This window comes from Hydractinia symbiolongicarpus, chromosome 11 (assembly GCF_029227915.1).
Source record: "Hydractinia symbiolongicarpus strain clone_291-10 chromosome 11, HSymV2.1, whole genome shotgun sequence".
Classification (NCBI taxonomy): Eukaryota; Metazoa; Cnidaria; class Hydrozoa; order Anthoathecata; family Hydractiniidae; genus Hydractinia; species Hydractinia symbiolongicarpus.
Genome location: NC_079885.1, coordinates 9,661,073 through 9,676,815, shown reverse-complemented (window position 1 = coordinate 9,676,815; position 15,743 = coordinate 9,661,073). Strand labels below are relative to the sequence as shown.

Here is a 15,743-nt window from a genome sequence, read left to right as displayed (position 1 = left end):
TTAACTTACGAAGATGGTTTTAAAACTTTCGCATAAATTTTCGAGAAAATTTTCCTGATTTGGGAGGTTTTTAGAGAATCTTGTGCGAACCCTGAGATGTGAATATATATCTTCCTCAACCTTTTTTTTGAACTATTGCTCATATTGCGCCATCTTTTTTGTTACCCTTAAAACGACGTCAAAAAACCCTTATAATAAAGGTTTGTTTACATTTGGGTGAATTTTTTGCTTTAGCGTTAAAAACTACCTCAAGGGCTTTTTATAAGCGCGTGCTCAATTTCTTAAAATTACTGCTGCTTGAAAGATTTTGTGTTTAAGATCATCAGCTCTTGAGCTCATCCTCAGTCCCAGGGCCTGTAGCTTTTTTTATTATGAGAATGAAACGTGTACTCATATCAAAAAGCGTTGCAGGCCCTGGGATAGAGTTTGCTCTTGAGTTTAGATTCATTCTACTTGTTTTTCTCTCTAGCATCAAATAGTATTTCGACATATTTTGTAATTTCGCAAATTGTCAGAAAATGTAAAATCACAACATGGAGTTTAAAGACGAAGGTGTATTTAAAATAACGCAAAATTTAAAGTACTTTATCAACATTTTTTCACAAAATAACATTCTTATTTTAAATGCCTTAAAAAGAAAAGAGTGAACAGCATGACAGGAATTTGGGAAAGTTAATTTTCGCTCAGGAACAAAAATGTTTTTTGTAAAACAGGTATTTAAAAGACAATATAAGAGTCGATTTCATGACTAAGTAGGATGATACATAGAAACAGCGTCCCCAAAAATTAGATTAGAATTTTAGTCTACAACACCGTTATTTTTATCAGTAAGAAAAGTTCGTTATTTTGAGCTAAACCTGTGTCGTTTTGGGCTAAATCTGTGACGTTTTGGGCTAAACCTGTGTCGTTTTGGGCTAAACCTGTGTCGTTTTGGGCTAAATCTGTTTTATTATGGCTATTTATGTAACAGTTTGGTTTTAGTGTCAAAGCATCAGCATAAGCAAATGTATCAACAACCGCGTTCTGGGGCATGCTCAGGGGCCACAAGACCCTGGGGACGAGGATGATATATCAAATGATTCGGCTCCAATAATTCAGAAATACATTTCGCAGAATTTAATTTTACAAAGAAGCTCGATATTGCGGTATTTAATTACGTCTTTTTTCGAAAAATTACCGCGAATTTTTTTTCGCGAAATTAAGGAATATGTACCTAAGTTGATTCATTATTGCGTAAATTAATTTTTGCGAATTTAGCGATATTTACCCATATTTGCAATAATTTATCTATGGAAAATTGCTGAAAAGGTTAATTTAAAATGAACTGGATTTGTTTAAATAATTCTTTGCAATAAAACTATAAAAATAGTTTATTTTCAAGAAGAAAAATTTCGCTAAAAATTTCGATTTACGTGATTAGCGAAAATTAATATTCGGGGAATGGCAGTTTTGGACGTCGCGAAAATAAGTCATGTGAAATTAATCAACCACATATTATTATTACTTACGTTAATCGCAAAAGAAAAAAACGATATTCAAAAAATAATACCGTAAAGCCGAATTTTCACTCAGCGTTCCAGAACGCGCTGAGTGTGTCGGCTATTGTTCTTTCAGTCTCAAGCCCGCTAAACGCGGTCCGCTCAGCGCGGTTTCAAAAGAAGACTTTATTCGACTTTTACGCGCGTTTCCAAAACGCTATCCAATTAAAATGCTTTAAGGCCACGTGATATAAACAACTTTTTTGCGAGAGCCATCAAAAGCATCACCTGTGACTAGATATCTCATTGTGGTGACACAAGACCTTTCATTTGCACTTATTGACTCTCTCGTCTTTGTTTCACTTTTCGTAATTAAAGGAGCAATCCAAAATAAAAGAGTGAAAAAATACCGAGAAAAAAGCTGTATAAGTCGCATTTAAATACGACGGCGGTTGACTTTCGGTAAGAAGCCCTGGGAACGAGGTTGGTGCAACCCAATAGCGAGTTTGATGCTGATTTTACGAATACAGAGTTTTTATTCTGATGCTAACAAAGTTCCTGTTTCATATTCATCATAATTGATCCGTGACCGACATATTTAAAAACATTCGAAACTGTTTAGTAGAATTTGCCATGTTAAAGTTCTCGCACTTCCAAGCAATGTGTTATAGAGGTGCAGACTAGCCCATTTTGTTGCCATGTAACCCGGTTGACATTTGCCATGCAAACGCAAGCAACACGTATGTGAAATGGTAATTTAAAAAATCTGACGCAAATGCAAACGCAGTGCGTTTGCACTGGAGACATAAACAAACATAATTCATAAAGACATATAAGAATTACATTTAGCTTATCTCCATTATAATATGTTATAATTACCGAAGGGAAGAGAAAAAGAAAACAGAATAAATAGAAAATCTAATTGACCATGCTGTAGCAGGATCGATGGTAAACGAAAAAAAAAGTGGTTCATCACTTTTCTTGTCATACTTTTTATCATTACAAATTATATATTTCAAAAGCAACTTTTTATTCCATCTTTTCTTCGGACAATATTCTTGCGTTTGTTGTTGCGTCTGTGTTTACTTGCGTTTCGGAATCACACTTAGCCTGATTCACACTTACTTGCGTCTGTGTTGCGTCTGCGTCAATCTTGCGCACTGTGTGAACATGTATGAAGTAAGTGACGCAAGAGCGACGCAACAACACAAGAATATCAAAAAAAATTTATATCTTGCGTCGTTGCGTTGCTCTTGCATCACTCTTGCGGCATATTTTTATAATGTGAACGCAATGTGCGTAAGAAACGCAAGGATATTTTTCGAGAAAAAAAAATTGAAAAAAAAATCATTTCACTGAAAGAAGTGAATAAAGTCAAAATTATTGCAACTGAAAAAGAGCAAAAATTGAGTGAAGCAGTTAGAAAAACCCGTGTGTTAAATTATAAACAAGACAAAAGTTTTAAAGATAAAAACAAGAAATAACTTGCTTGGAAGGATGTAGCCAAAGAAGCAAACTTGTTAGATGGTACGTACACATTTTTTTATAAAAATACAATGTTGAATCTATTATATTGATATATGAAAATTATAAACCATATTCCAATAATGTTAATGTACTTTTTTTTAGCCAGTAACGCTAAAAAATCGTTCCGAAACATAAGAAACAGATATGGGAGAGAAAAAAAGTAAATAGTTAAAAAATCAGTGCTTCTTCACTATCCATATTGCTTAACTTTTTTGTGGAGTGTGAACGGCTTGCGTTTTTCTTGCTTCACGCTTCCGTTCCTCCTAAAGAAGCTACTGCTGCGCATGCGCACTTCACGACGCCGACGCAGACGCAAGCAAGTGTGAATCATGCTTCAAAATTATGCTGCAAACGTAGACGCAAACGCAAGAATATCAAAACTTTTTTGATAGCTTGCGTCGAGCATATGCTTGTGTTTATGCTTGCGTCGAATTGTGTTCGCGCTATCGTTTGCGTCAAAAGTTTGAACCAGCCTTTAACGATCAACTTTTATTGCATTGTACATAGTATTTAAAAAAACGAAAGCATAAGTAGATAGGCCACTATTTGAAAGAAAGCAGGTGTTCAACATTGCATGTTGTGGAAATCAGTGCTTGTTGTTCGTCAGTATGCACACAAACAAAAAATAGTCCTCTGACAGTATTCACAGGTAAACTTTACATTATTTGTTGTTGTTTTTCGTTTTTGTTTTCCAATTCTTAATTAGAAATGTGACATTTCACTCAATTTGAATTTCAAAAGTGCTAAGTATAGTTCTTGCATAAAAATTATGATCAATGGCGAACCTACCGGGAAATTTCCCCTTTTAAAAAGTACAACGTTTGATTCTCGCTATGGTACCTGATTTTGTTTACGTCATGTTAAAAAATAAGAACGGCATTTCAAAAGATAAATTTGTTTACAAAAAAAAAAATAAAAAATTGGGTTCTCGTGCATTGAAAGAAAACACAGGGATGTCTATCGTTTAACAATTTTTTCGCCATGTCAACTCAAGGCTTTTCAGCAAGCTAGTTTTGTCGGTAATTAAGTATAAGTTATCTTATGATTTAGGTAGATTACTTGGCTAATTATCCGCTAGCTTGTTCTTTATTCAAGGTTATAGGAACAACGGCACACATATATTGGTATAAATAAACCTGCACAGTATCTACGATGGCCCCTATGACTTTTTTAAGTTGAAAGCACTTCTCTTCTATGATTTAATCAGTTTTCTTTTGTATTCTCATACTTCTCTTCTGCATGTTGACACTTCTCTGTATATTTTTTCACTTTTCGCGAGAGGTATACTTAGCAGACGCGCGCTCAATTTTACAACAGTTTTTGCAGCGAAACGTCCCAGTGGATGTGCATTAATGAAATAATATCAAAATTATGGTAGCAAACTACATACTTTTTCTTTTATAACGATAAAGCACTTATAAGAAAATCAGGTTGGGATTTTAGGTTAAAAATAATAGGTCTTTTGTTTAAAACAATTTTGGTATTCTTATAATAAAGGTGTGTATTATTGAAAAAGATAAAAAAACGCCTTAAACAGAACAACACAATGTATTTTCATCTAAAGTTTACAGTCCACTCGGCTCTTTTTTTATTGTCAGGGGAGCCAGTATGTCATTTACTTCAAAAACGCGAAATATCAAAATGCAGCTCAATCAATATTCCGGACTAGAATTTAGCCTGGGAATTTTTTGAGGTTCAGTGTTACGGAAGATTTCGGATGAAAAAAAGAGAAGTGTTTTTGTTAAGAAAAGAAGTGATCCATAGGAGCCGTCATAATTATCTTGCCAGGTCCTACTCGATTTATCATCTTTGCAACTTATTAAGCGATCGGAGGAGGTAAACATCACACTGTTATAAGAGTTTATTAATGAGAAAACGCGTTTTTTCGTGATAACTTTTCTTGCCGCGTTTTGTTTTTAATGAAAATTACACATAAGTTGTATCTTATTATTATTAACGTTTACTGAAAATTTGAAAGAAATTGATACGACAGAAGTTAAAAAACTGGAGAAAACACCCTTTCCTCTCTAACAAACTCTCATAAAAACACGATTTTTACCTCCTTTTTTTCGATATTGTAAAACGATGGAGAGCCGTAGGAACGCATGTACAATTGAATTATCGTAAAGGTGTATTATTTAAAATGTTTTTGAGATATTTAACATTTTAATATGGCTGGGTTAAGCAGGTACCTCAAAACATTCACAGTATGCGAAAGAGGTTTGTTTTGCGCTTATGCTCCATGCACCGAGAGTGAAAAAGTCCTAATGAGGAAGCACCTCACTGATTTTCACATCAGTAAGTTCAAAATTTTTTTCTTGATTTAACAACAGACTCATGTCATAGACAAATTTCCTCTACATTTGTTTAAGCTGGTATCATTTATTAGATGAAAAAGACCCATTTTTCTAGGGATGGCAATTCGATTGTTAATGTGAGGTAGAGAGGGAGGAAAGGGAGTGCAAGTCCCATTTTTGCCGGACCTGTTATTTGTATGAATATTTACTTCTTTGCGCGACGAAGTGGTTTAAGCTTTGCCCAGTCTTAAGCCGCTGTTAAAAGTTAGGCTTTACATAAAAAAACAAGAAATATTTCTAATACTAATATTTTTATACATTGTAATATATATCTACTTGGGTTGTAGCTACAAATATATCTCTTATGGTAGGAATTATTTTCAAGTAATATGTATTTTTGTTCAGATTTGATTGGACTGACTGTAGCTATGTGGGCAGGTATATGGTGTTTAGTGAAACGCGTGGCGAAAATTACAAAATAGGTGGTCTTCAATCCCTCACAAAAATGACTGAGACTAAAATTAATAAGCTGTGCCTTGGTTTGTATGATAGATTCCCCTCCCCCCTACCTCAATGTTGAATGTGAATCTAGCAGAACGTGTATATCGAAGCCAAACCTGCACTTCAGAGACATCAACTTTGAATTTAGGGGGGAAGGGAGGCAGTCTCAGAATTTTTGTGAGGGAATGTAGATATTTCAGAGAAGAAGCTGTATGTGCTTATTTTTGACTTTAATAGAAATACTTTAACAAGGAATATAAAAGCGGGAAAGAATGAAATTTTTCGCAAGTGACTGGATTTTTCGGAATTTCCAATTTTAACTATCGGTTAAAATTTCCCGATTTATTAATTTTCGTATTGTCAGCTAACGAATATATACAAACATTTTTCTTATTGTACAGTTTCTTTTACTGACTGGCAGCCTTATGGTAGAGCGTTTGCTTCCAGTGTAGATATTCTGGTTCAAACCCCGGCCGAGTCATGCCAGAGACTATAAAAGTGTGAATCTATCCTTTCTGCCTAGCGCTCAGCATGAGAATAGAATTGATATCTTAGGCGGTTGTCTAGTTGAGCGATTGCTGTGCTTGCACGACTTTCGTAACTCAAATGGGAGATTTAAATGCGCTAGGACCCCCTTCGCAGGACCCTCGTTGATTGTTAAGTGGATAAATTTTGGCGAGTATTTAATTTGGCGAATGACCAAAAATGGAATATATGGCGGAGATTTAATGTGGCGAATACAAAAAAAATGTTTATTTTTGCGGGGATTTATTTTGGCGAATGACACAAAGAAATGAATTTTTATGTCCTGAAATGTTTTATTTTAAGATTTGTTACAGAGTTAAAAAATCTATTCTTCTTCATTGTGAATATAAAAAAAATTCGTTATTTGGGAAAAAAAACATTTTTCTTTTCTTAATTAAAAAAAAACGTATTTTTTTTTTTAATTTCGGCGGGATTTAATTTTGGGAACGGATTTTTTACATATTAATAAGAACTGCTGGGATAGTCAGCTCATTCAATAATTATTGTTATCTTTCTTTATTTAGATAAACATTTGAGTTTTAAGTTCGAATCCTTTTAGCTAGTTAGTAAAACTCGAGAGTTTCACTAAAAATGAAAATATATTTTAACAAAAACAACGCCTTACAATTGATTACGTCAAGCTTTTTCTGCTATGCCTGGTTTAATAAAAGAATTTCAAAATACACGTGTTTTAAAACACATGTTAGTGCACTTCTCGCGAAACCATACTTATTGTTAAACTGTCAGGACTCACGTAAATCATTATACTATTGATGCTGTTGTAAAAACGTTAAGACCAACTCTTTAATCTGGTCGCTACAGTTTCATACGTCTGTAATTGGTTATTGCGACACACAACCTCGTCTTCAGTTTTTTCTCTTTATCAGAACACGAGCCTCAGATTTTTCCTGAGAAAAAAGAAAAAAATGAGAACAACTTATCGGGTTTAGCCTGGACGTTGTTGAAATTTTTAGGGAGATTTTTAATCTCTTTAATAATAGCCGTCGTCTGTCTGTCTGTGTGTCCGCGAAAGCCGTGTCCCGTAACGGAAACACGAAATTTTTAAAATGCGCATCAATACCAAATGCGATATATTTCTGTCCACTTTGTTGCAGCGGGTTAATTTAAAGGACGGGCGACCCCGTGGATTTTTCCACGGGCTAACGACTAGTCTATATTATAATGCCCGTATACGACTGTCTGCCTGTCTGTCTGTCTGTCATGCAAAATGGTAGCTTAGCTGCGTGAGAAGCGAGATATTTATATAGTATTAAATCCCTGTTATATACAAAGCTATGCTTGGAAAAATGATCATTTAAACTGCCTGCTATAATTTTAACGCTTATGTCACGAATTCTGAATTATCTGCTGATGTCCAAAGAGTCTTGCAATCGAACTTTCATCGGTTTTTTTATTTTTTATACTTTCTCTAATTATCAAGTCTTTTAGTTCATTGTTATCGCACATATCACCGTGACCGAGCTGTGGAAACTATCACCGAGATACGTCTCTATCAACACAAAAGTGACGAAATTTGACGTGACGAAAATTAGATTGAAATTAAAATTTTCAGTATTTTCTATATTATTATAATGAGAGGTTAAGAATATCTCAAATGCTGCGATAGTCAATTTTTATTTTGTGGACCCTAAGTGTCGAAATTTAAAATTTAGACGTACGAACATTTTCTGACAGATTTGGGTCCATAAGGTACCTTTCTTTGTTCTGTTCTGCGATATATTTGAATGAGGAACAAAAATGTTGCGCATTACTATATGGGAAGGTCTTTCACCATAACCTTATCACCAGCCTTTGGTCAAACAAGAAAAGTAGACGAACAAGTCTTAGCTTGAACGTCAAAAAAATTTTCTTCGCAGATTGTGTGGGCCAAAACTGGGGTTTATACGATTTTTTAATTTCGCGAATTTACAAAAAGATAATTCAAGTCACGAAGGTGGTCGTTATTTTCTTTGCCGATCAACTCTTTCATTATAGAAACTATCAATCCTTCACAAACTTATCCAATTGCTTAACAGAAGTTTAAAACTTTTTACCGCGACTGACAAGACAGAAGTTTCGCGAAATTTTAATTTCGCTAACAACAACAGGTCCCGAAAACGAGGGTGATTTTACCGTTTAAAGAAATTCGCGATTAAAGACTTATTAAAATTAGGTACTTTGATTGGGTAGGCAGTTTTTTTATCACCGACAAAAAAGTAAGTAACATTTACAATCCCGAACATAATATTTTTGTATATGTCCGTTTTTTGCTCTTTTTTGAAATGGCCAACCAAAATTGGACAGTACTCTGCAGCAACATATTTACTTTGTCAAAAGTGCAGACCGAGTAACCAACGCCGAATATGCTCTGTCTGCACTTTTTGCAATCTCTACATTAGAGAGCAATCCGCTCCAGGACCCGAAAAGGTTAAAAAAATCGTGCAAATCGATAATTTGTGCCCTTTAACCTGAGATCCGAAGTCCAAATACGCTGTGAACAATGACAAGTGAACAATGTCAGGATCAAAGCGGGTGTTAGTTGCATAAAATGGTTCTCTCAATTACTTGTGGTTACGAGCTTTGTGATTACAACGCCCTCCTTTACAATAATTTATGTCCAGGATTATAACTAAAAACACATGTCTGCTGACAAGAAAAATTGAAAGACTGAAAATAAATACGCAAAATAAAGTTTTATTATTTTCCATTAAAAGAAAGTGGGAAGAGAGTAACAAAAAAATATAAAAGTAGATATTTACAAATTTTAATTATTTTTGTCAATTCTTCGGGACACCCAGTGCGATATCGCGTTTCATTTCACGTTTTATTGTTATTCATATCGCGTCCTCCGATATCTTGTAAATTTAATAATTGCAAAGAATTTTTTTTAACATTTAATGTCGCCGTATCATGGCGCATAAACGGATAACCGATTTCCGTTATTCGTGCAACGGATTACGATGTTGGAGTATTGGATCCGTTTTTCTAGGTGACCATGCAACTCAATGACGTCATCACGCAACTCCGAACGGAACAACTAAGTCTTTTTAAAATCAACAAAAAATCCCGAGATTCTTCTTTCGTGGTTTATAGCTGAGGTCTATATGTGTTATGGGTTGCATGATATCGCCAAACTCGCGATACGCAGGTGGCAGTTCATCAATAGTATCGCAGTGAAACGAATGGCGATGAACTTCAATAACGGGTCGATTTCGCTCCGATCGTGCAACGGAACCAAAGAAGGTGCACATTTCTGTCGTCTCGTTGTGGTTTTCATAGTCATCATCAGATTCGTCACCACTGGTAGATGCTCTTCGTCGCCGTCGGCTTTGACATCTTTTCACCAAGACAACAACGGCGATTATAATAACAACAATAATCGTCGCCACGGCAATGACGATGACTGCGTAAACACTCAACGTAAACTTGAGGCCGTCGTTTTCTTTTGAGTTGCTGCTTTGTCCTCCTTCCTTGCGTGGAAATTCGACCGTGACATTGACGTTCACATTATGAATGTTGGGTTTCTCAATGTGCACCTTCGTCGATGGTTTTTTCTTTTCGAAGTCAACTCGTCTGTTGTGATTCCAAATGGTGCGTCCTTTTTCTTTAAATGTCTGCGCCTTTCGAGTAGTTCTCACGGTTGGTTTGTAGTGAACAGATGTACATGCTTTTAAAATCCTTTCTTTTGCGAGATGTTTAGGGGGCGTGGTCGATGGAAACTCACAATGAAGATTTCCAACTGAAAAGTATGATTGATTCGACGAGGTTTTGAAAATCAACATTGATACTGGAAGTCGGTCGATTTCACGAAAATAACCTAAATAAATCAAAATTATTGTTATGCTCTCTTATGTTAATTAATTATAAATATATTTAGGGATACCACTTTTATTCAAAAGCAGTAAAATGAAGTGGTAGCTACTGTAATGTGAAGTTATTGAAAAAAAATTTTTTTTTACCTGAATCCTCTCTCCATATGTCATCGCCTACGTCACAGTTACAATATCGATCTGGCATTGCGCATGATTTGTTTTTGTAACACCCACATCTCTCGCTGTCAGGATCAGCACCGCCCCAGTATTTCTCATCATCACCAGTACGCCCCCACCAGAGTGCATCAGGCGGGCCCCTAGGTGATCTCATCAGATAGGAGTTTTTACATTGAAATTTGATAAATTGTTTACACCGAACTGCTTTTTCCAGCAGCACATCAAATGTCGCCATTTTAATTCTATACTTAAGGGTGTGGTAAAACGAGCCTTCATCGAGCAAACCGTTGGCGACTGGAATTCTATCTTTGTTGAGGTTGTGTTCAAATATTGTAACTGCGTTCTTGTTGTCGTTGGTCATGTTGCATAATACTTTGAACGGCTTTATCTTCGCATCGCCATCTGGATCTATGTAGCAATAAGAATCCTCATTTAACCCCAAATCCTTGTATTCTTGACAACTTGGTTGATAAATGGATTCTTCGCAATTTTTACCGCTGTACATGGTGTTTAGACAGTCACATTTATACGCCAGGTGATCTTGAGAACATTTTCCGCCATGTTTGCAAGGCGAGAACAAACATTTGTCTTGTAATTGACATTTCCCGATGGCGCCAATGAAATATTCAGAACCAAGTTCGCGATAATCGATGCCATTGCTATCCACCCATATATCATACATGCACCCAACAAAACCAGGCATGAGTTGTTCCTCACCGCCACCTATTGTGGCGTTACCGGGCATAAATTCAATCTTGTGTGACGACGGATTTCTGTGTGTTAATTTATCTAACTTATCTAGTTTCATTTCAATGATCTTCTTACTGACAGAAAACTCTACACGGTGCCAAAACCCATCACTTAGATCTTTCCCTTGTGTCATAATAATTGGCTGGTGACCAAGCATTTGGACAGTAAACAACAAAATGTTTTTGCGTAAGCCAATATGCACTGAGACTGATTTTGAAATCTTAGCAAACAGCAATCCTTCTCCGATATGTGTGCGGAATTTGAATGTGACAGATAAACTGTCCCGTAGTCGAGTAGGAACCAATGCGTAATCCTGTGGGTATTTCATCATGATCGGGTGATAAATCAAATCTTCGCATTTATTCCACAGCAAGTCACCTTTCGTGGAAAAACCTTCTTGACTGTATTTCGATCGATATAAAATGTCTGTATCGTTGAAGAAATAGTTTTTTAAACATCCTGAATACTTCCGACTTGTCAATTTATATTGTGACAAATCCACGTGGTCGGGAACACCGCCGAAATAGATTTTCTGATCAAGATCAAGTTGCGAGAAGTCTCCCTCGAAATAACGTTTCGTGTTTTGGTAATCTAAATCAATACTGACGTTACGACCAGTCAGCTTGACATGGATGACATGCCATTGGTAATCATTCAAATTGTTTCCAACTACAACTTCATGTTCTGCTAACTCCTCAAAACCCAATCGAGCTTTATACCTTAAGAAAAAAACACATTAAAAAAATGCTCCTCCCCCATGAAAAGCCACGCCCTTTAACACAAAAAAATTTCAATTCTTTATAAAACCTGAGAAATGTTTTTCCATTAATATCATTTTAAATGTGCCAAAATTTTTCAACAAATCTAGATATAATGCATATTTTTCTTTTTAATAAAAATAGAGTGTCCATCTTCAAACGTGGCATACAAAAAAACTTATACTTAATGAATCTAAAAAAACGAGTAAATATGGCGAGTTAACATTGCTTGCTAAACTTTTTCATGTCCATTATAGTGTCCCTGGAAGGATAGACTTTGTTTTATAAGCTCCAAACTGTCTATAAAAATTATTTTTAATAAAAGCACCGAGACATTGGGTTATTTTTATTGGTATGAAACAGTAAACTAGTAGTTAAAATAAATAGAAAAATTTCTATTATTTTCAACAAATTCACATTCCATGTGTATAGCGACAGATTTTGTAAATGTTTGTATTTTTCGTCAAAGAAAACGCACCTTAATCGCTCAATAAACCCAAGTGCATGTCAAATATATCTTCACGTGATCTGGGAAAACCCCAGAGCTTAAACATATACTTTCATTCACTAGGGGTGAAGCATTTTAAATGAATTGAAACCAATTGAATAAGTCTCTTTTCTAATTATTTGGTAGGTGTAGTCAGTGAAGAATCAAATAGGGCATAGAGCTAGTCTGTGACATTTAAAGGGACATTGATCGGTTGCAGAGTTGAAGGATATTGAGAAATTGTAGTAGAGTTTAGAGCAATGATAAAAATAGTTGAATTTATAAGATAAGAAGGATGTGTCGCCATTTCTTTATCTTTTCTTGAAATATTCGATAATAAATAATGATTGAAAAACAAAAACAAAAAAAATGATAAAAGTTTTTCTTTTAGAAAAAAAGATTCTTCAAAGTTTTCTGTTCGGTGAAAATAAAAGAAAAATATATGAACAAGTGAACAGATTATATGCTAGCTTCACACCTCTCTCAAGTAATTTCAAGTCATTTTCACATTTTTGTAAAACTACACGTGATCTGGAAAGAGAATTTCTTAATAAAACTCTTAGATATAAGCGAAGAACAAATTCCAGTATGCAAAATTTTCACCGCGGCTACGACAGCTAAAATTTTTGTTTTGTTACAAATCTTGTTCACAGATTCGATACATAGTTTTCTTTAGTTCGTTAGCATTTGCTTGCGAACATCCAAACAATGCAAGAAATATCTTGCACGCTTATTAAAAAGAAGTTTTTTAGTTTTCCATCGAGAAGTGATAAAACATAACATACTCTTGCGAGTTCAGCTGTGTCAATAAATTCTACTTTTATTGAAGCAGATTCTTCAAAAAATCTATCCTGACTAAGAATTTGCAAAATATAAACTTTTGTACACAAATTCTTTAAACTTTCCACGTGGTGTTCTTCGGTATTACCCCATTTTCTTTTTGCAGTAAAAAGTAAGCACAATAAAGGGGGGAAAATATGCTTAGCTTTTTTCTGCATAACAACACGAACATTTAAAAAACTTACCTCAGTCTACCATCGATCAACTCCATACTAATAAAATCTCCATGAAAAGCATTTTCAGAGAATAAAAACAAACCGGATGGGTTGATAGTTTTAAATTTAAATACAATGTTCAGATTCTGCGTGGATATCTCTTTTTTGTATAAATCATATGTAATATATTCTGCTCCTCTTAAAGATACCAATGTACTACTTGAATATTGTAGAGTGGTTGCGAAAAAAAATATCAACAAATACATCTTCTTTTATTTTGGCATTACTCTATGGAATGTTTTTTTTTATTCAAATATTCTACACAGAAATTTGTCATGGGAGAATGAACATTGAGTATGATTTTTCGCCTTTCAACTTCCGAATGAAGATCGAAAAGTCACCAGTAAATTCTTTAAAGCGATTTAAACTTTTCGGTGAATAGTCCTTTGATACTGCGAATGATACTTTTTTAGCTCCACGCTCCACAAATAGCTACCGCTATGTATGAAATAATAAAAAGTAAAACGTCAACTTTGTGAAGAATGACTTTTTAATAATTTCTTTCGTTTCTTTAATAGATATTATCCAGTAACCAATCAAATTAGGGTTACATAAAAAAGCGCGAACAATGAAATTTTTTTTTATAGTTTCACCTTTGAATAGAATTCTAACCAGGTGTTTTTTAATGCTGGGATCCAGTCTTTTTTTGCGTAAACTTTTGGCACGTGTATCAATTTGATATGTAATGCAAACAGGATTTCAATTTAAAACGTTAGGATTTTTTGATTTTTTCTTTTGTACAGCTAGTTAGGAAAATAAAAAAAAATTCTGTAACGTTTTAGTGAGTTCAACTTGATTCATAATAATTTAGGGGGATGGAAAAAAATGGCCAAGAGAAACTCTAATGGAATCATCGACATCAAACTGGACAGGTGGCTTTTTTGATTCAGTTTGTTATGAAAACAAAAACAAATTGACATTGTAAACGCCATGGGGGGTGTTGAAATAAAATTATTTATTTCTAAACATTGATATAAAAATAAAATGAATCAAATAATATCAAATAAAATAGAATAAAACTATCAATTTATCTAATTGGCACTGCTGGACTTTTTAAACTTTCAATCATAATGTAATCATGTAATGAAAATAGACCCTTATAAAGTGATTTTTAACAAGCACGTAAATACCTTTACATAAATAAACATGATGAGTAATAGCCTAGGCGTTTGATCTTTCTAAACATAACACTTTCGTCATGTCTCTGCGCTTGCGCATTAAGTTTCGAAGAAGAAAAAGCAAAAACACAGCCAGCCAGCTAGATCAAGCGTGTTCCCTTGTTGTTGTTTTTGCTAACCGAGTATCGAATACGCAAAATTTTATAGAAAACGCGTAAAATATAGCCTAAAAAATAAAAAATAATTGTAAAAATATGTTTTAGAAAGCAACCGTCCAGCCCGAAGTCACTGAATATATAGGTAAACACAGGAATTCAGAAATAACATCAGCTCCTGAGAGAGGTCTTGTCCTACAAGTTATGTAGATTTCATAACAAAGTGGTGAACATTAATGTTTAATTTTAATTGGCGCGCCAAACGGAGTGAGAAAGCGAGTGAATTTAATCTTTCCAAATAGATATTCTAAAATCATCTGATTGGAAGGATAAAGTTGACGCGCTGGTAAACAAAAGTTGAGCTTGGAAAAGAGCGCCAAAATTTTGTGGCTTATTACAAAGCGCGAATATATTCGGTTTACGATAAACAATAAATATACAATATATAAAAATATAAATCGATAAAAATGTTTTAGGAATATTTTAAATTTAATTATTTTTTTTTTCGTTCTCAGTAACCCCCTTGATTGGTGCAAATACGATTTGTTTTTCGTGTTTCTCAAGCACATGCCCAGCACAGCCGGGAAATCTCTGAGAACACGAGACGTTCGACACTGACGCGAAAGACATGTTTTGAAAAGCCTGTCTGCCATATTGTGTCCAGCAGTATTTGTAAAGTGAGGAACCGAAGATGTGTTTACAATCAACAATTGAATTATTTACAAGCTGGAATGCTCAGCGCTGAATTCCTTTGTACAAACGCATCAAAAATCTCACATTATTAACAATTAACTTAACAATGTTATTCTTTTTATAAAATATAATTTCAAAAAAAAGAAAATCAAAATGGTAGATGTTTTTTTGTGTGTGTGATATACGAAGGTCAATATTGACGTGTGGGGTATAGTTATTTGCAAAATAATTTTCAAGTCGAAAAAAAATCAAATTTTTCGTTCACTCGTTTTTAACGATAGCATTATTTTTAATTTGCTTAATCGCAGCTGTTGAAATATTTCATTGAAGTCTTCAACAATGCTTAGGAAAGGATATCAAAAGTCTCATTGTATTCAGCATGGGAAAAAGATAGCTTCGAGACTTTTGCA

At 34.5% G+C, this 15,743-nt stretch overlaps 1 protein-coding gene across 1 annotated transcript; it reads right to left on the bottom strand.

Moving 5' to 3' along the window:
* Window positions 1-9,015: 9,015 nt before the first annotated feature.
* Window positions 9,016-14,327, bottom strand: LOC130614191 (contactin-associated protein-like 2). Its single transcript, XM_057435603.1, has 3 exons — window positions 13,338-14,327; window positions 10,288-11,786; window positions 9,016-10,145 (listed from the first exon to the last, which is right to left on the bottom strand). Exons 1-3 carry the CDS (start codon window positions 13,571-13,573, stop codon window positions 9,382-9,384), a joined length of 2,499 nt encoding a protein of 832 aa, XP_057291586.1. The 5' UTR covers window positions 13,574-14,327; the 3' UTR covers window positions 9,016-9,381.
* Window positions 14,328-15,743: the final 1,416 nt, after the last annotated feature.

Bases quoted from the DNA above. Each gene is read 5' to 3' on its own strand.
- LOC130614191 (XM_057435603.1), bottom strand. From the start codon at position 13,573: ATGTATTTGTTGATATTTTTTTTCGCAACCACTCTACAATATTCAAGT. The intron at 11,787-13,337 runs GTAAGTTTTTTA...TTTTTTCTTAAG, and splicing joins TTGATCGATGGTAGACTGAG to GTATAAAGCTCGATTGGGTT. The intron at 10,146-10,287 runs GTAAAAAAAAAT...TGATTTATTTAG, and splicing joins CATATGGAGAGAGGATTCAG to GTTATTTTCGTGAAATCGAC.